A 20,466-nucleotide genomic window follows, 5' to 3' on the forward strand; every position below is an offset into this window, starting at 1 on the left:
CTCCCCTTTGCACCGTCCCTCGTGCAGGGTAGCCTATCGAGCTCAGCCTCGTTAGCCTGCCTGCCTTTTTCTTACAACTTCTCTCTCTCTCTCTCTCTCTCTCTCTCTCTCTCTCAATGAAGGTGAACCTTTCGTATAGAGGGTGAACAAGGGAAGGAAGAGAGATTAACGAGGCGGACGTTCGTTTGGCAGCCCTGCATGAGGGACAGGGGATTGGGGACCAAAAGGAAGAAGGCAAATGCAAAAATAGAGCTCGCGTACACAGCGGCATACACAATGAGTCTATATAAGGGTCTTCTGAGGTGAATTGATATTAAGCTAGCCATTGGAGCACACCTAGCTTTCTGGGTTCATTATCGGCGAGGCCATGCGCCCAGCTTTTTTACCTGAGTGCAAGGTACAATAGGGTTAGGACAGTGATAGCAAGAAAACATTTTCGCAGTGAATGAGTGAAGTGAGCTTACCGAGAGGAAACGGCTGTATTGTATGCAAACCGAAAACGATGAGCTTGAATGAAAGATGTTTTTACCTGTTGAAATATAAAAACATTCACATTTCCTCTGGGTCTCTCGGCTTGAGTGTAACAGCTCTATAGCGTGATCCGCTATTCTTTTCCAACACGGCTAAGCGTATATTTGCCAATAGCGTTTTAAGATATTCGCATTACGAACAAAATTAACAGAACGCCAACCAAAATGATGTTGAAATGGTTAGACGTTTCGGCTTTCAGTTAAAAAGGCTTCCGTGTGGAAGCCGACAACACTATTTTTGTCAGCGTTCAGTTACTTAATTGCGCTTCTTCTACCATTGAATTCAGCGCTTTAAGACAGTTGATTTTCTTAAAATCACATGCAAGGTTACCTTCGTCGTTATTTTCCATTCATATGCCTACCTACCTTTCGATGTATTTTGCATACGCATGTCGCTCGTCTCTTTTAAGTGAGCTGGCTGATGACAGTGCCGCCTGCGCCGAAATTACGGCCCAGGTGGAAGAGGCGTCACCGCAGGACAATTGTTGCCACGGCGCCGGCGCACTCTTGCGAGACCGTTCCTGATAGCGAGCGAAGTTGTCTCTTTCTCGTTGGTGTCGTTGGCGGGACACGTCGTTGCTTATCGGCTTTCCAATTTGCCATAAATTACGACAAGCCGCAGGCCAGACAGCCTCCGTGTGTGTATGTGTGTGTGTGTGTGTACCTACACGCGCATGGGCAAAGATAGTGGCGCTCTCGGCGTAGCCAGCGTGTAAGTACAGGCGCGACCACTTTCGCACGCACGCACGAACCGCGCACGCCACTTTGTCGTAAATTGCCCTATCGCTGTGGCGATATAGCGCCCCCTTGAGTGCGTCCACTCGAGTCGCCGCATTGGATTCCACTTTTAGCAGCGCCCCGTGGCTTCGAACACGGCCGAGCATAGCGCTCTCAAGCAGAGCACGTCACCGTAGATGACGTCACCGCGGTGGCCGCCTCCGCGCGCGATGTGCCCGCTCACGCGCAGGTCGTAACTCCCCCGAGCGCGACGGAATCGCGGCCACGAAACTCGTATTCAGCATGCTATAACCGGGCATTGCGATCTATCTCGTTTGCCTCTCGAAACGAAGGGCGCTGATTCGGACATTGTCAAATTGCGCCATATGGTCGAATTCGCCATCTTGCGAGCCCCAATTGGTCAATAGAGCTACCACGGCCTCTCTGATTGTCTTAAAGGTTAAAACGGCAACATGGCGGAATTCGGCATTGTCCAGACCAGCACCCCAATGTGGGGCATTTTAAATTTGTCCTTCTCTTGTGAATCGTGCCAGCTACGACCAATAGGTATACGTCGAAAGTATACACCCGAGATCGAACTGGAAAACATGGGTGTCGAATTTGCTATTTAACAATAATTTGATTCCCTCTTTTCTCTTTCTTTTCTCTCTCTTTGAAAACGCGAAGTGGCTTGGCAACACCAGCACGACGAAGTTGGAACCTAACTCTATGGTTCCAAGCCCAGCGTTTCCGACAAAAGTTTACTAGAGATACTCTGGCCCTAAAATGTTTACAGGAACTGAATGTATGGCGGTCGAGCAATGATTGATGATGATGATGATGATGATGATGATGACTTGTCTAACTTGACTTCATCCTTCTAGCTTCAAGCGGTTCTGCGACATTGTAAATTGATCATCCTCAGAAAAAAATATTGCATTATAAATACAACAATTCGCCTGGGCATGGACGTATTTGAATAACTATGATTGCGTGGCAATATAGAAATTAAGAAATAGCACCACAAGAACACGCCTGAAGCCGCACTTGCGAGCACGAAAATTGGCAGGCCTGGGAACAGCGCCAGAAAACGTGGGCAGAGACAAGAAAAACACCACGGCGCTCGTCTGGTACCTTTCTTGTCTCCATCCACGTATTTAGCGCTGTTTCCACGCCTTATACGATTAAACAACGAGCGCAACGTCGCACCCTCCGTGCATTAAGACTCGACAAATCTATACAATAGAAATCATTCCTATGGCGGCTAAGTGATCGCGGCGCCGTAGTTCCCTGCAGTAAGTTTTTGCAGGAAACTCTATGGTTGGAACATGGCCTTCGAGATCGGACTGCAGCTGCAGACACCGCGCGTCACGTAATCTCGAAGGCCACAGTTACAACAAATTACAACAGTTACACAGTCACAACAAGCTACAGGCCAGTGTAATAGCGTCGCGTGCATACGAGCATTATGCGGGCAAGTAGAGGTGAAGCGCTCGTTCGGGACTATGCAGTGAGGGTAGGTGTTCGTATAGAGCCTGGAGCGGAGAAAGGAAGCTTCAGCGTTAGCTTCAGGGCTATTTTGTGGTGCGGAAGGGAGCATAGTAAGGGAGCTTTCAGAATTGATGTGAGGCAGCCTAACCGTAATGAAGCTTTCCTAACTGAGTCAAGAAATGTCTCAGTATTTGTGCCTACTAAATTCCATGCGGAACGCCTGAGGCAAGCAGCCTGGACACTCGTAAACGCGCCCAAAACGCCTGCAATTGCAAACGCGGAATTGCACGACTTCGCTTACTCGTGTAGAGTGTGTGGTAGGTTGCGTTGCCTCGTTCTCAAAAAGAAAATATTTATCAAACGTTGTCACTGTGTCGTAATACGTTCTTCTGGTCGGCCGAAAGAGCTTATCTCCTCCGGTCGACCTCCCTTTCTCTTCGTTAAAACCTTCATGTTCTTCTTCATTGGGAAAGATATCTCAAGTGCGATCTTAAATGTGATAGAATTTCCGGGTACTTCACCTACTTTTTTAATCTATCTATTTGCTCTCTCTCTCTCTCCCTCTTCTATCATGAAAAAGTGCGATTCAGGAGTTTGACAGTAGCACGGAGGCGTTATTGGCTCGTGTTTGGCTCCTTGATGAATGAAGGCTTTAAAGTTAACGTTACAAACTTTGGTGACAATATTTCTCAAGCACATATCTGTCACGTAAACGCTTCGTCGAAGAAAAAGCCTGTCATCATTTAAGCTTACGGGGACAAGAACATATCGTGTAACTCTTGTTAAACGTCATCGACGAACCTGAGTCGGAAGGCATATGTCGACGAAGAACGCCTTCCATTACGCTGCAGATATTCTAGGTTTGTCGCAATTCCTGAATGAACGTCTCGTCAAAACTCGCGCAGTATTTTTGAAACGTAAACGCTGTGACTGTTGAGTTAGAATGATGAGTGCAATCATGCACAACCGGTCTGCTGTACAGGTAAAATTTTCTTTGAGCGGTGTGCGTTGAACTTGGTACTGTTATGTCAGTAAAATTAATGCGTTGCTATGCATGTCATTGCTGTGAGTTAATACGACAACAATCGAACGTTGAGGTATTGAGGTAGACCTAGCGGCAAAACATGCCAACTTTTCAAATATTATCAAATCTATTAAGCGACATATCTGCGTCATATCTGGCGAAGTTTTTCTAAACATAACTCACTCCTGACATGCTATGGACAGTCTCTCTCAAATGAGGATTAACATTAAGTTGCTCATCATGGAAAGTATGGGAACCCAAAAGTAACCCGCGCCGTTGTTTGTTATAAGCAATATTTTGCTATACGAGGAGTTAACATAGCGATGATGTGTTTTAGCAATGTTTCCAATGTTCAAACACGGTCAAAACTTCTGGCATGCCGCTGAATAGGGCAAAACAATCTAGATACCCTAAGCTATTCCGTCGCGTTCGTTGGGAAGCTACCGACATGGCATGAAAAACGAGTACAGCGAAATGGGAAGGAAAACCAACTTAACCGCTTTTACGCAACAAGCGGGATATTTTTTTTTTCTATGCGACAAATAAAAATCAAATACAAATTTACCAGCGCAACATTTCCTTTTCTTCATTAAAAGTGACTGCTATAGATACACATACGCCACTGTAGGTTGAAAGCCATATCGCAGAAAACTTTTTCTCGCGTTGCTCACCAATCCTCACTTTCCCCTTCCGCCCTCCCCCCCCCCCCACTTCTCACAAGAAAATATATTCGAGGCGGAAACGCGCTTGCAAGGACTCCGCAAAGTGAGGCAAACTTCAAAGAAACATTTCGTAGAGGGGAAACGTGGACGTTTGGTTTATTTCACGCGTGTTTTTGCTAACCCTCCAGAAACGACTTTTTACTTCTTTTTTTGTCTCAGTCGCACCTATCGGCCGCCAAAAATACACCCACTTTACCGGGAACTGTTGCCACACAAGTCGTGCTGCTGCCATTCGTCACTTCCATCGGCTTCCTTGCAATGGCGATGCATAGCGAACGCCGTGTCAGTATAGTCAAGGCACGCGGTCGGAAGTTTCTTGGGGCGCAGTCTATCACTCTTCTATGCCAGAAAAAAAAATATCTGTTTTTTAGTTGGTTCAATGTACGGGACATTTCTTCTTACGTTTTCAAATAAAGGTAACGTGCGAAATGCCTCAAGTGAAAATATGTATAGCTTTTTGCATATAACTCGCGATGGCATTGATTTGTATAACTGTGACTAGCTACAGAAAGTATGCGTAAATTAGCACGAGGTCGCGGGATGAAATCCCGGCCGCGGCGGCCGGCCGCATTTCGATGCGGGCGAAATGCAAAAATGCCCACGTCCGGTGCAGCGGGGGCACGTTAAAGATCCCCTGGTGGTCAAAATTAATCTAGACTCCCCCAACTATATTATATATATATATATATATATATATATATATATATATACACACACACACAGGGAAGTAGACGCGCGTATGAAGCGGTTTATTGACGTTTCGGCAGGGCTCCGGCCATCATCAGAATTCATTGCATGGTGTCAGTACAGTTAATAATATACATGTGCATATCAACCAAATGAAGATATGTCTACATGAAAAACGAATGAAATGGGCGAACAAAATGCATCTGAATCGTTCAAAGGACAAGGCCGGACAAAGACAAGACCGGACCCCAGCCGAAACGTCAATAAACCGCTTCATACGCGCGTCTACTTCACTGTGAATATTTACCCGGACCCAGAACAGCTTTCTTTCTTTCTTATATATATATATATATATATATATATATATATATATATATATATATATATATATATATATATATATATATATATATATATATATATATATGTAGAGAGAGAGAGAGAATTTTAGTGGGAATTGAATCTGTGACCTTCATGCTCAGCAGCAGAATGCCATATATCTACCGACCTATACAGCGGTGGTTGACTTTTGTTCAATGTTTACACACCGCGGGCTCTTTGCGGCTCCGCTGGACACTTTTCATTCACACTGTCCATGTCCTCCAAGATCAGCTGACGCGTAATGCGCCGCACAATCTAGGATGCTATGCATTTTCTCAAAAAGCATGAAGGAAGGTGCCCTGATCGACATCGCACTGTTGGAGGCGCACTGTCGCATTGCAGCGAGTCCGAGTACAACGTTGCAGCACGTTGGGCAGAGTCGATACGCACAAGATTGGGAATGCATTGCATGGATATGACATCGTCCAAGAACAGACCGTAGGGTAATTGAAATTAATTATATTCCGGAGTTTTACCTACCAGACCCACGATATGAATATTAGGCACGCCGTAGTGGGAGGACTCCAGATTAATTTTGACCACCTAAGGTTCTTTAATGCATGGTGCACGGGTGTTTTTGCATTTCGCTGCCATCGAAACTCGGCCGTAGTGGCCGGAATTTCATCTTGCAACCTCGTGTTTAGTAGCATAACGCCACAGCCACTAAGCCACCACGGACCATATGTCGTGGGACAGACAAAAATAATCTCATGGCATCCGGTATTTGACATCGTGAGATGCCTGATCACGCCTACGCGGCTTAAATAAGCCAACTGTAGTCTTCGCTTTAGGCGACAATCGCATGTGACTCAATTTAGCAGTGATTACAGTGCGGTTATCGTGCAACGCATAGCATATGCGACAGCTCCGCCGCTCCAAGAGTACGCACGAACTACGCTGTATGGTGTCCTCATGAAACCTAAGAGACAGAAATCGTACCGGAGTTGGCTAATTATCTTCAGAGCAGTGCAAACATTATGAGAGATTTATCAGACCTCCCAACTTCCATATGAAAGTTGTCGTCATCGTCGTCGTTGTCGTTGTTGTTGTCTCGTCTCCATACTTAACTATGATGAAGCGGTCCTTTCATAAAATGGAAACTTAAAAGCCATCTAATCCGACGCTGGTATACCAACAAACGCACCGAAATTATCAACACATTTCAGCAGGTCACAATATGCCGGAGAAGTCATGTCACCCACGTGGCATCCGACCTATCGGATGATTTTGACATGCACGTGTGTTTCCCACATGACTACCACTCAAAAGATATCCATTCTATGCCATAAACTGCCGGAAACTCCCAGGCATCCACGCCGATCTAGCGCATCCCGTCCTGCAGGCCGAATCGACAACCATTCGCCAGACAGGTTCCTAACCGGGACGTTCAACCTGAACGCAATAAAACGTCTCTCGTGATTTCACTCGCATCTTCACGCTCCAGATAAGTTCTCAGGTCGAGTCAGACATGGGGAGCCCTTCGGGCCTGGCGCCTTCTCCGGGCCTCCCTCGTGGTTTGCACGCGCGCGGCACGCAGGCCCAGAGGAGGGGGCAGCGCCTTGCACGAGCAGCGTTCATCTCACCGCGGCGGGGCAGAGGACCACCTGCGAGGCATGCGCCGTGTTTTAGGTCGTTCTCGGGAAATCCGCCCCCTCCCTCGGACAAAGCGGCGGGCAGGGCCGCGCCGAAGCCGGCCCATGGCCGTGCTCGCGAGGTGTGAATTTTCCCGAGCCGTAATTACAGGTTCAGCCCGTCCGCCGCCGACTCGCGTCGGCCAGCAGCAGGAAGCGCTGATCGCTCAGTCACGCATCGCAACATGCTGCGCCGGGGCCCCTGTGCCGAGACACTATGCTGTGCCTCCTCGAAACAGCTTCTCCTTTCACGTCGCACACACCACCGGCAATGCCGCTCCTACGTCTTGTGTTTTCTTTTCTTTTTCATCAATGATGTGCATTTCATGTCTCTCGCCTGTGGACGCCGCTACGTTAAATAATGCGCGTTTTGTGTCGTTGCACAGCCCCGCCCCTTCAATCGTGGCGCGCCGTCGCTCTGCAGCTGACATTTCGAGTTTCTAAATTGGTGCCCGGCGCTCAAGGTCGGGAAGTCATTACGAAGTCGTCCGTCTCTTCGAAACGCTCTGGACAGCTGTGTCGGCCTGTTCTTTCCTGTGCTATAGTGTGATGACTGCATTTATTTTTAAGTATGCGTATACGATTCACGTTGTGCACGGCAGCACACGCGTCTACAGCGTTGGGACATGTCGAAAACGGCAGCATGTACGGGCAGCCCCGCTAAACTGAAAAGCTACAGAAATCGCGTGCAAGTGTGAAAACTAGCTCCAAGGCAATTGATATTCAATCGTAAGGAGTGTAGCAGGCCTCCAGAATGTTTCGTTATGTTAAATATTTTGTTAGAATGATAAACCCAGCAGCTTTCTTTCAGATAATGTGTTTATGAAATGGGAAATTTCTACCATGCTTTTGTGAGTGAGTGAGTGAGTGAGTGAGTGAGTGAGTGAGTGAGTGAGTGAGTGAGTGAGTGAGTGAGTGAGTGAGTGAGTGAGTGAGTGAGTGAGTGAGTGAGTGAGTGAGTGAGTGAGTGAGTGAGTGAGTGAGTGAGTGAGTGAGTGAGTGAGTGAGTGAGTGAGTGAGTGAGTGAGTGAGTGAGTGAGTGAGTGAGTGAGTGAGTGTGTGTGTGTGTGTACTGAGTGAGTGAGTGAGTGAGTGAGTGAGTGAGTGAGTGAGTGAGTGAGTGAGTGAGTGAGTGAGTGAGTGAGTGAGTGAGTGAGTGAGTGAGTGAGTGAGTGAGTGAGTGAGTGAGTGAGTGAGTGAGTGAGTGAGTGAGTGAGTGAGTGAGTGAGTGAGTGAGTGAGTGAGTGAGTGAGTGAGTGAGTGAGTGAGTGAGTGAGTGAGTGAGTGAGTGAGTGAGTGAGTGAGTGAGTGAGTGAGTGAGTGAGTGAGTGAGCGAGCGAGCGAATGAGCGAGCGTGCTATAAGTCTGCGTCATGTCATAAAGTCTGGTCGGGAATTCGCTTAGACATAAATGACGCTCCGTAATTTAAAAAAAAAATGGTGCACATAGGATCTGCAAATCAGCAGTAGCGCACTCTTTCTTTAAAAGAACAATGACAATCTTTAATGAAATCTCTAATGCGAAGTGTCGTGAAAAATACATAATTTACGTACAAGATATTGTCGTCAAAACGCAGATTGTATAGAGCACGGCAAATTTCTTGAAATGACCATCCCATCGAGCTGGAACTCAATGCCACTACAACGAAACCAGAAAAGACGCCCGTTTCGTACGTCCGCGGGTGCAAACAACTCGCTCTGCGGTTCTAAAAACAAAAAACAAAAAAAAGAGAACGAAAGAGAACCCAGCGACTGCGCATTCGGAAAACCGAAATAAAAGCCCGCGTTCATAGCCAGGTCAGCCAGATATAAGACAACGAAGACGCGCACGGCCAGGCTTTATTGTGCCCGGCTGCCTGCACGCCGTGCGGCGGCGGCGGCGGCGGCGGCGGCGGCCGGGGCTCGACCAGCTGTGCGCTCGAACCACGCCGGGCATACCGGCACGCTGGGCCCGACTTGGGTCAGCGTCTCGCCTTTTTTTTTCTCCTAAATCAGGAAGAAGCACCGGAAACTGAAACCGCGCCCCGCCCGCGCGCGCACACAGGAGCAAATGCCGCCGCCGCCGCTCCCGTCTGCCGCGCGCGCGAGCCCCGTCGGCCTGGCTTGCGAGTCGTTTCGAAGAGAAGGTGTCTTCCTCGCGAGCCGTTTCGCGCGGGCGGAAGGCCCTGTCTGTCCGTGTTTTAAGTGTACGTGTGCCGTGGCACGCCAGCCGTGTCGGTAACCGGCGCCCGTCGCCTGACGTCATGCTCGTTCTCCTTAGACTAACTTCACCACGGGGGATCGTTCACACCGGCAGTTGACTACGCTGCGTCTTGGAACGAATCCCCCCCTCAACGCCAAAAAGCCAAACGCTCGTCGCAGACATCTCAAACTGGCCGGCTCGATACGAAGCCAGCCAGAAGTTTCTCTTATGGCGAACAAAGGAAAAACGGCGAGTAAGAGAACTTCACATTCGGAAAGCGGACTGCGTTGCTCTGGGTTAAGCAGCGGGGTCAGAAAACAGTAGCGGCGAACCCCACCTCACCCCCCTCTCATTCCCACCTATTGTTTCGGAATGTTCGCTGAGCGTCGTTTCGAATTGAATGTTCATTCAGAGAAGGTGCGCCCGGCGCAGAGGACGAACAGTATGTGCGGCATCGACATAGTCGTAATTAAACAAAGGCATAGGCGCTCACACACGGTATGCAGAAATTGGAGAGCGATGACGATCCCACAATACCGGGTCACTGAATTCGCTAGCACTGAGGAATATACTGCGATTGCAATCGCGATATTGCCCATTCATCCCTTGTTTTATGCTTACGTTTCTGCGCGCTACTACGAGACGAGCGAAATCGAATTCGCCAATTATGATGGGCCTGTATACGGTCAACGTGAAAACACGAGGCCATTTGTTTCCTTTGTTTCGCTTAAGCGGCCGCAACCGAGGGTGTAACAGCGGCCCTCTCAGCGTGGTCCATACCGCCCCGCTCTCACAGTTTTGCTATCGGGTTTCCCCAATGCAAACTCGCGGGCCGCGTTCGGGTCGCACGCACCCGAATGCCGCGCTCTGCGCACCGAGCTCCAGAGCCAGTCACGTGGAAGCGAAAGCGGACCGCCTTTTCCACCAGCGCCCGCGTGGCGCGGTGGGAGCGACCGCGCGGGGGTTGTCCCGCCGCCGCAAGCTCGACCCGCAGCAGCGCACCAGCACGCGCGACGGTTTGTGACAGCAGCAGCAGCAGCAGCAGTAGCGGCGGTCGGGGACCGGTGAAGTGGCGGCGCGCACCACAAGGCTGGGTCCTTGTGCCGTCGCGCGTGGGAAGCGGGGCCAGATTGGCTTAGCCGCGCGCTTCGAGCACGGAGATCGCGGTCCCAGATCTCTTTTCCCGATGATCGCATCACTGCCGGGTCATTAAGAGCTCTCCTCGGTCCGCGGGAATACGCGCTGACTCCGCAGCCGCGGCCGGTCGTCGCGTGTGCGCAAAAAAAAGGATTACGCCGACCGGCCCGGCATCCGGAGAAGTCCGAGCGTCCTCTTTCCCGGACTCTCGGCGGGATGCGCACTGTGATACTTCTTCCCGCGGCGATTTGAGTGTCCATGCCCACCTTCCACTTGGGACTTTTCTTTCATCGAGCCTTCTGTTGCTTGGCCGAGTTCCGAGTTGTGCGTCCGCGTTTCTTTTTCTTTTTCCTCCTCCTGTAGTCCGGCAGCAGACGTGAGCACCTTCCGAAGCCGAGGCGGACACCGTGCGATCTCGTTTTGTGGAACGCGCTCACCATAGCGCGACTGCACAGAAGTTGGTCGATCTTTTCCTCCTCCTCCTTGTCAAGCTTTGTCTCAGATGGAGCTATCCGATACGTGATCTGCCCAGTGTACCACTAACTGCGTAATTTCGGGCAATTCTATACCGCCGCTCTGTTCCAGTTATTGCTCTTCACATCCCCGTCATCCTCCTCCTCCTTCTTCTCCTTCTTATCTTTCTTTTGTCGGAGAAAGTTATGGTGTTATTTTTATTTATCTTTTATTTCGTACTCGAGCAAAGTTATCGTGCGCTGCTGCTGCTTTGAGCTCTAGTGGGAGAGTTAAAACACGGCATTTAATCCTTGAAGGGTCAATCAGCGAATTCTAGTATATCACTCCATAAACTCCGCAGACATTTTGTTGCTTTGAATTAAGGTTCATCGCCTGTTTAGAAGGGAATTCTCATTGCGTCGTCGACTGCTATGCACCCGTCAATGAGCGGCGGAGCGTTCAGCTGAATTGTGGGAAAGCGCTGCCTCTGTGTCGTATTAAATGAAGGCTTCGATCAACTTTTTTGCGAGACACTGGCCTGATTTATTGAGCAATGAGACTAAAGCTACCCAAGCATTTTTCTTTCCTATCCTGCATATTTGTGTTGATGTTCTTTCTGTTACTGAAATAACATTGTACCTTAGATGTTTATTTTTTTATTGGCCAACAATTTATTCACAGTCACACGTTGTATTTTTCATCTTTTGTGTATTATAATATCGATTATAATTTTCGAGTTGTCGGGCTCCTGTGAAGTCCTTGTTTTGGTCAAATTATTCTTGATTCTCACAGTGCATAAGGGGTCCCAAGTCAGTGTTTTTACTACGGGAACTCCTTCTGTATGTGTACATATCTTGTAACTCCTAATTGACTACTGAAAGTATTTCTTATTTTGAAATAGGGACGATATGCAAGAACGCTCGTGTACCGTTATTCGATACGGCGTGCCTAATAATCAGATGGTGGTTTTATTCAGAAAATCCCAGAATTTATTAAATTTATTAATCGTGTTCTTACTCTGATATCCTCTGGGTGAGCGGTATAATTGGTTCCACACGTGAGGTCATCGGGAATACTTGAAGCGTGCAGCTCCATTATGCTGTCTTCAAAAGTGTATGTAAATGGAGTAACTTGGTACGTGTAGAAATTTTAAAAAATTTATGCTACAGCTGGGCTATGAAAGACGACGTACTAGACATGCTCCCGACTAATTTTGGCTCTTGTGTGGTTCTTTAACGTATACATAAAACTAACCAGATATGCGGTCTTGCATTCCGACTTGCAGGAATTGAATCCGCCATCTCACGCTGAGCCTAAGAACACCGCAGAATTCCTGCATCCAAGATGTCGCGAAAAGCTAACAAATAGTTAACTTGGCGTGAATATTTAACGCATTGAACGAATAGCTAATGACGCGAGTGCGCTCAACATAAAAGAGCGGCGTAATCTGTAAGCGAGAAAGAAAGCTAGATTTCAGTCGCGTCCAGGCCCACGTCTCTCCAAACGTGAAAATCGTGAATGCAGTGACAGGGCATTGGATAGAATTTGAAATAGAGTTGCATGTCGTGGTGTAATAAAATACCGAGTTAAAATGTATAAAGCCACTATAGTTCATACTGTAGGCTACTACATACATAGTTTCGCTGCCATGCATCCTTTGACATATTGCTCAACATTCAGCGGACTTACCGCAGGAATAACTTTCATCCTTGCTTCAGACGTTTGACGAACGAATTCAATCCAGTCCTCTTGATTGTTTTGTTAGCGTGTAGGCTTTTCAATAGTTGCGGTATAGCTAATAACTTTGGAAGAGAAAGAAAGCAAGAACAAGGTATTTAACGAGCGGCAGACGCCGCAATCTTTCGAAGCCTTCTCGACGTCTGCAAAAGAAGCTGTTCGAGTAGAACGCCATAAATCTCACAAACGCGAGTTCACTCGAAGGATCCAGCAGAATGTGAGCATACATGTACAGACACCTATAAACCGCATTCTTAATGCCTGTCGAAGACGCGAGCTAATGGGCTTCGCCTTCGCCTCCGCGTCTGACAGCACGCACAAAGGTACGAGCCGCCTGCAGATCGCTTTCAAGATGGCGCGCGCGCGACCGCTCGCGGTGGCGCAACGTACGTAGTCGCTGGGGGAGTAGAACGCAGTTCCCACTTTCCCTCCCCAGCTGCTTCATCGCTTCCCTCCCTTGCGCGCGTGCTAGATTGATCTACAATCGTCGGTAACCCTTGCGCGTTCGCGAAATACGCAATTACTGCCGGAGTAGAACGCCGCCCCCCCCCCCCACCTCTCCCCACCCTCAGGACCTTTCGCGCGGCAGATGACGGCGCGTTTCCTCTCCGCTTTCCTCCCTTACGAGCGCTAGATTGGGCCACGATCGTGCATATCGTGTTTTTGCTCGTGCATACAGCATGCGGCGCGCGGGTATGGTGTTATTGCCCTTGTACTTTATACGGGAACACCACGGCGACGGCGATGGAAAAAATGCGCCTGGGGTGTCCATATGGTTGAATAAAACAAAACAAAGAAAGAAACTCTGCCAGGAAACTTAGCATCACAGATACGTCATTCTCTCGTTATGCTCTACACGGACAGAGTGCTTTCATGAAACTCGAAGGAAGCGCGATTGTGCGCCCTACAGATACACGCTTGTTAACGCCGTAATGCTGGAAGAGCAGGAAATGAAAAATGTAGTTGCAAACAAGAAGCTAAAGGAAGTGTTTTATAATAGCGTGCGATGGAGGTGATGGTACAATTTAAGCAGTCACAAAGAAATCCTCAAATCCCGTCGACGTCGAACCGAGAGCCGCTGCTGATCGAATTTTCCAGAGCCCGCTGAGCCGCAACGCTTCATTGCAGCGCGGCGAAGGCAACTTCGGCGAGCCACTCAAACCGCTGCGCGTAGGACGGAGAGAGCCTCATACTGGCCGTGCTCGCGGTCCACGAACCACGAACTTTTTGTCTCGCGAACCACTTGACTTTTCACATTGCACCGAATGTTGAGTCGCCTCGCTGTTCGAAAATAGAGGGCGGGGAGGGGGGGGGGGGGGGGGAGGACCGGAACGGCTGAGAGTATGTGATCTTCGATGATTCCTGCCCGTGCTCCCATCCCCCCCCTCCTCCCTAACTCCTGTTATATCATTTATATTTATATTTATTTCATTTCCTCTTCTTCCTGCCCCAGCATCAGTGAACGCTATGCAAGGGGTCACTGCGTCTCGCTAGATTTTTTTTTTCTAACCGCGTTACTACATGGAGCGGGAAATGCGATCACGGCCAATTGGATTAACGCATGGGAGAAAGGATGGAGGCCATCATGGTGTAAACGGGAGTGGAGGGACAGAGGAGAAAAAAAAAGTTAGAGAACAACTTAAAGCGTGGGGAGATAAAGGGAAGGGAGCGAACATAAAAGCTGAGGACGGGGACAATTTTGCACCGTAAGAGGGCATAACGAGGACAAAGGGCAGCTTGTGCATCGCGCGAGGAGATATCGGCTTCGGGGGTCGGTAGTGTAACGGTTTCACCAAAGAAGCATCCATGGCTTCGAGCAGACGTCTCCTGAACCGCGTCGTCTTCTCCGAGCGAATCAGAGCGTGCGAACGCTTTGACTTTTAAACTCAATTATACCGGGCGCTCTATGCCAAAGCTTCTCGGAAATTAAGTGTCTTGCGGTTATTCACTGTTCTTTTTTTTCACAGTGGCAGTACTCCAGTAGCCAACTTTCGGGGCCGTCTGTCGCAGGTATCATAACCATGTTTGTTATTACGTTACCTCCGCGGGAGGAGCGACCAGAAATGAAAGGTCCATTTGTCCCCACCTAGGATTTGATCTGGGGCGCATGACTAGTGGACCGTCGTGCTGTCATCGTCCCGTTGTCGTGTCGCTGTTGTCATTGTGCCTTGTCAGGCTTTATGTCCTCTCTCGGTGGCCGTCATCTTGGCGGCGTCCTTGTCACGAAGTCGTCGTTGCGGACCTGTGCAGTAGTCGTCATCGTGCAGTAGTCGTCACCGTGCAGTGGTCGTCATCGTGCCAACGACGTCGTTACCGCTATCCACATCGTTATCGTCATTAGGCCTGCTGACAGCATTTAACGTGAAATTTCGGTTCTTCTTTCACAATCTCACTAGAGCTTTCGAGCTGTGAAAAACACACTGCCACAAAGCTTCAGAAAAGCATTCGGTGCGGTCGTCGGACTCCCCGTAATCTCCCGTTCCTAATAATTTCTGCTTCGACAGAAAACATAACTTGAGGCAGCGACACAGAACAACGTCCAGAAGGATACGTCAAGACATCAAACCACTTCGTCAGAGACAAGGAACCGGATGTTCGACACACGCGTGCCTCTTTCTGCGAGCCCTCCCTCGCGCCGCGAGATTTTCGCGAAGCTTCGGGAACACAGGAGCACTCCCGAGCCAGTTGTATTTTTAACCTCGACTTTCCTACGCGGCGTTATCAAAGTGCGGACCGCGCGAGAAGGAGCCCACGGGGACCCATATTTTCTTTAATCTCTTTCTTTTTCCCCCTTCGTCGTCCGGCAGAAAACAAAGGGAGCGCGCGCGCAAGCTTTTTTGTCTCCGGGAGGAGAAAAACACGCAGAGATTTATGTTCGGCGATTTGTGAATTCGTTCCGCTCCCCCTCCCCACATGGCTGGTGCGCCTTGGTGCGTTTCCCTTTTAGGAGTGCGCGGCACAGAAAGAGCGGGCGGTAATGCGAGCGTATTTATTCTCCGGCTGGGGACCAAGCAGACCATAAGTCGAGCGGGGACGTTACGCCCGTGCTAGAGGCAAGAAGAGGAGAGAAAAAATTCTTCAGAGGTCAGAAGAATGTGTGACGAGCGCACCCCTCGTTAAAGGAGAAAGAAAAGCGAAGATGCGCCATATAATGCCAGCTGGTGACGACAAAGAGCTACAGCTGTTTCAATGGCCGTCGTATATACATACTGCGCAAACTTGTCGCTCGGGCGCATGGGACGCTGAAACGCGCTGACAGGGTAACGACGCAGAGGGCATTTTAGCCCAGACCCTCGATGTCGCGGCGTGTTATATAGCTTGGTCTCGTAGCTCGAAGACGATGGCGAACTGAATGACCTGTTCTGAAGACCAAAAGTCGCAGGGTATTGTCTAAGGGAACACAGTTGGAGCGAACGATATGGTTTACTAAAACGCCACATCGGCAGCGCGCCACTGTTTGGTTTGCCTTTGGAAACATCTATTGATTTAAGCTGAACAGGCCAGATTTCTCGTTATCCACTGAAGAGGAAGCTTTAGCTCGGGCCCAACTCCGATGCGACCTATTCAAATACATGTAAAACGCAAAAAAACGTTTTCTGAAATAACCCCTGGACCGATCTTAATTAAATTTGTAGCACTTTAAAGAGAAAGTTAAATTCTAGTTACTGTTGGAAGCAGAATTTCGATTTAGAGCCTGAATTTTGTTAAAAGGATTTTCAAATATTCGAAAGTCTGAAAAAAATAGAAGCACGAAGTTTACAAGTTAATAACTCCGCATCAAGAACACACATCGCGGTCCTATAAACGGCATCCATCAGATCATTCAAAGCGGACAAATTTGATATGTCAGTTTATATCTTACGTGAACTTATTACGTTATGCACAAGGGTTCTGCAATAGCTGTATTTCCGCATTAGTGAAATTTTCCAGATTCGTGTGTTACATATCAATTTTGTCCGCTTTAAATGTACTATCATATGTAATTCGCAGAATTGTGCTATCATTTTTCCTTGCTGAGTTACAGAGTTGTAAACTTCATAGTTTCGTTTTCTGAAAATTTTCGATTTTTGCCAATTTTTAACGAAAAATTGACGACCTAAATAAAAATTCTGGAACCAGCAGTCACTAGATTTTACGTTTTCTTGTTAAGAGCAATAGCCCTCGTCACATTTAGTGTAGTGGTTGTCAAGAAAAACGAATTCTCCTTTTGCGTGTATTTAGATGGGAGCATCTCAGCTATAAAGCTTCCTCTTAAGCTAGTTCACATGGGACTTGGAATTAAGGCAGGTGTTGTTGAAAGGCAAGGCTAGACTGACGTTAAAGAACTCCAGGTGGTGAAAATTAATCCCAAGCTCTCCACTACGGCATTTCTCATGGGACCCTATGCATAGTGCTCCTATGCATCCTCCCACGGGCACTCAGTGGTCAATCCCTTCCTTTTTTCCCTCTTTCTGTTCCCTTTTTCGCTTGCCACCAGTATATGGTAGCGAAGCGGGCACTCGATCGTCTGGTTGACCTCCCTGGATATCTTGTTCTTCTTGCTCTCTCTCTCTCTCTCTCTTTCTCTCTTAGTGCTTCAAAGTGCGCAATTTATTATAGTGCCCCCCGACTAACGGCCGCGGATCATTGCTGATAGGTCATGACACCCCTTGTACTGTGTGTCGAAGCGTCCGTGCGCTGATCACGCGGTTCTCGCGCCCTTCTCGCAGGCTGCTGGGCATGCCGAGCACGTACCAGAATATGCTGACGCTGAAGGCGTCAGCCCACTCGGAGAACTGCCACAAGCTCCGCTACCAGGTGAAGGAGAACCGGGACCTGTGCGTGCTCAGCCACCGGGCGCTGCAAACGGTGAGCCGCGGCGCCAAGCTGGGCATCGACGAGTGCCAGTTCCAGTTCAGGGACAGCCGGTGGAACTGCACCACCTTCCACAACATACCATCCGTCTTCGGCGGAGTGCTCAACGTCAGTGAGTACATACTGGCATTACAAACACATCTCATCGTCGATAAGGAAGCCACCGATACATAGTTTTTACAGTTCAACCGCTGGCTCGTTCGAGTTGTATGATTTTTATTTTCACTGAGGCGACATTTCGCAGTGCATGTCGTACGGTACCCCGTTTTGAGGCAGTAGCTGCTTGTTTCGTTCAGAGTAAGCAAGAAGTACGTGCGCGACGCCTGCGGGGATGCCAGTCGAAAAACGTAGTAATGCTCAGCGGAAGGAATGGCGGGCCGTCTTTCGTTGAAGGGCGAAACCACTCTGCCCTACAGCGTCACTGCGAGCGTATCACAATGTCACGACGGAAGTGTGTGCGTGGTTTTCCGAATGACTCGTAGCGGTTAAAGAAATCGCGTATTTGAATAAGACACTATTGCCACGATATCTCCGCCGACCGCTGCGATGCGTGAAAAGGACGTAAATGTGGGCTTTCTGCGCACACATTCGACAATTTAGATGTCAAGTGCACCTTGCTTCACTTTACATTCCGCCCTTGCTTGACCACCTGAGCGAATGTATATATAACCGACATTCCTTCCGTATAGGTCCCACGACCAGCGCCTCGTTTACGTTCGCACGGACTCTTTATCCATGTTTTCTCACCCTGGAAACGCGCCTGTCCCACGGGCCCGAAGCTCCCATCCAAAAATGAGCCCTCTGCCCGCTCCAGGAACCTCCTATCTCGCTTACGGTATGCGCCGTCGCGGCACGACCGTAGCTGACGTGGCCCCGCCGAAGGAGACCACGACGACGTGCCCGGACATTCCTTCGCGCGGTACCACAGCGGCGAGCTGCCGCCACCGGCATACCAGCGCAGAGGGCGCTCTTTTGCATGCCCGCCACGTTTGTTTGGGCGGCAGAGACACGGGGCCACTTTAGGGTCCGCTATCTTTACGACCAGGGGCCGAAGCTTGTCCGACGCCCACGGCTCCTTCCACTGCAGCAGTGATGCAACCATCGGCGGCCGATTATCGGCGGGGCCGCGCCCGCACTGCAGGAGAAGAGGGCGGGAAAAGTACGACCAGCCGGACTGTTGGCGACGGACGGCTGCTAGCGCTGACGCGCCGCTTGTAGGCGGCGGGTGGCTTTACGACTGCCGGGAATGCCGCGCGCTCGCGGGACGCGTCTCTTCCGCGCCCCGAAGAAACAAAACTAGGCGCCGCCGCTGCTTGCACCGATGTGGAAGCCACTCGACGTTGTCAGTATACCCGTGCGTCGCTTGCACTGCACGCGGCGTCTCGGAATGCTGTGAATCCCGCCGACACAGTGGGCTGCCTTCGCTTGTTCAACGTTTTAATTAAGAATCCCCGAAGACGTAATCTTGGTGCGTTTACGGGAAAGGCTTCTGACATTACTGAGGAGTGCATGTTGCATGCAGGCAAACGACTCGCAAAACTTGTTTGGGGCGTAGAATACGAGCGCGCTAGTTCGACGCTACGCGCAAGCGTGAAATAATCTGCAGTCATCACTCTCAAGTTTAGTTAGTAGCATACACTCCTCGAAGAAACAGACCAACCTAGAGGCAGTAAGGGTAAAAGCAGACCAATTCAGGCTGGTGCTTGCAAACAAATATGCAGCCTTAGAACAGAAAGATGAAGATGGCATGGAGGTAATGAATGAAACCGTAACTAGGCTGGCTTCAGAGGCACCGAATGAAGTTGGAGGCAAGGCACCAAGGCAACCAGTGGGCAAGCTATCCCAAGTACAACAAAGGGCCTAATAAAGAGATGACAAAGAAGCAAAGTGTCCAGCTCAAGAGATAAGAAAGAATTCGCGGAACAGTCAAAACTGTTCAACAAGGTGAAAATAAGGAATATGCGAAATTATAACGTGAGAAAGACTCAAGATGCCGTAAAATATAGATGCAGCCAGATCAATGAAAAGGAAACTTGGCATAGGACAAAACAAGATGTATGCACTGAAGGATAAGCAGGGTAATATCATCAGCAATCTTGAACCTGTTCATTACTGCTTCCATTTGAAGCAGTAATGAACATGTTGCAGAACCTCCACCTATAACCAGCGATGTGGTCAAAAGGCCCTTGCAACACATGAAGCGGGGAAAAGCGGCAGGAGAAGATGGAATAACAGTCGATTTAACCAAAGGAAGGAGAAATAATGCTTGAAAAACTGGCGGCTCTCTATACGAAGTGTCTACTGACTTCAAGGGCCCCAGAAAAGTGGAAGAATGCAAACATTACACTAATCCACAGAAAGGGATGGATGGATGGATGAAAAACTTTATTAGGGTCCTTTAGGGCGCACCCTAGCGCGCAGCGCGCCGCTCCCACGTCGGGACAGAGAGGCCGAGCCTCTCCGCTGCGTCGCGGGCCCGTTGGACAGCCCATAACTGAGACGTTAAAGAATTGAAAAATTATAGGCCCATTGGCTTACTCCCCGTATTATATAAAGTATTCCCCAAGATAATTTGCAATAGAATAAGAGCAACACTGGAAGTTTAGCCAACCAAGGGGACAGGCTGGCTTCAGGAAGAGATACTCTACTATGCATCACATCCATGTCATTCATCAGGTAATCGAGAAATCCGCAGAGTACAATCAGCCTCTCTATATGGCTTTCATAGACTACGAAAAGGCATTTGATTCATTAGAGATACCAGCAGTCATATAGGCATTATGTAATCAAGGAGTACAGACCGCTTACGTAATTATCTTGGAAAATATCTGCAGAGATTCCACAGCTACCTTAATTCTACACAAGAAAAGTATGAAGATACCTATAAAGAAAGGGGTCAGAAAAAGAGACACAATCTCTCC

At 49.0% G+C, this 20,466-nt stretch overlaps 1 protein-coding gene across 2 annotated transcripts in view; it reads left to right on the plus strand.

Moving 5' to 3' along the window:
* Positions 1-20,466, plus strand: part of LOC135909563 (protein Wnt-4-like) — a 107,380-nt gene that overhangs the window by 70,575 nt on the left and 16,339 nt on the right. For both annotated transcript variants that reach the window (XM_065441548.1, XM_065441542.1), the window contains exon 2: positions 17,401-17,657. In XM_065441548.1, coding sequence (XP_065297620.1) covers positions 17,411-17,657 — 247 coding nt within the window. In that variant the 5' untranslated portion in view covers positions 17,401-17,410. The remainder of the gene's footprint in view (positions 1-17,400; positions 17,658-20,466) is intronic.

Source organism: Dermacentor albipictus, chromosome 1 (genome assembly GCF_038994185.2).
Source record: "Dermacentor albipictus isolate Rhodes 1998 colony chromosome 1, USDA_Dalb.pri_finalv2, whole genome shotgun sequence".
In the NCBI taxonomy this organism is placed as follows: Eukaryota; Metazoa; Arthropoda; class Arachnida; order Ixodida; family Ixodidae; genus Dermacentor; species Dermacentor albipictus.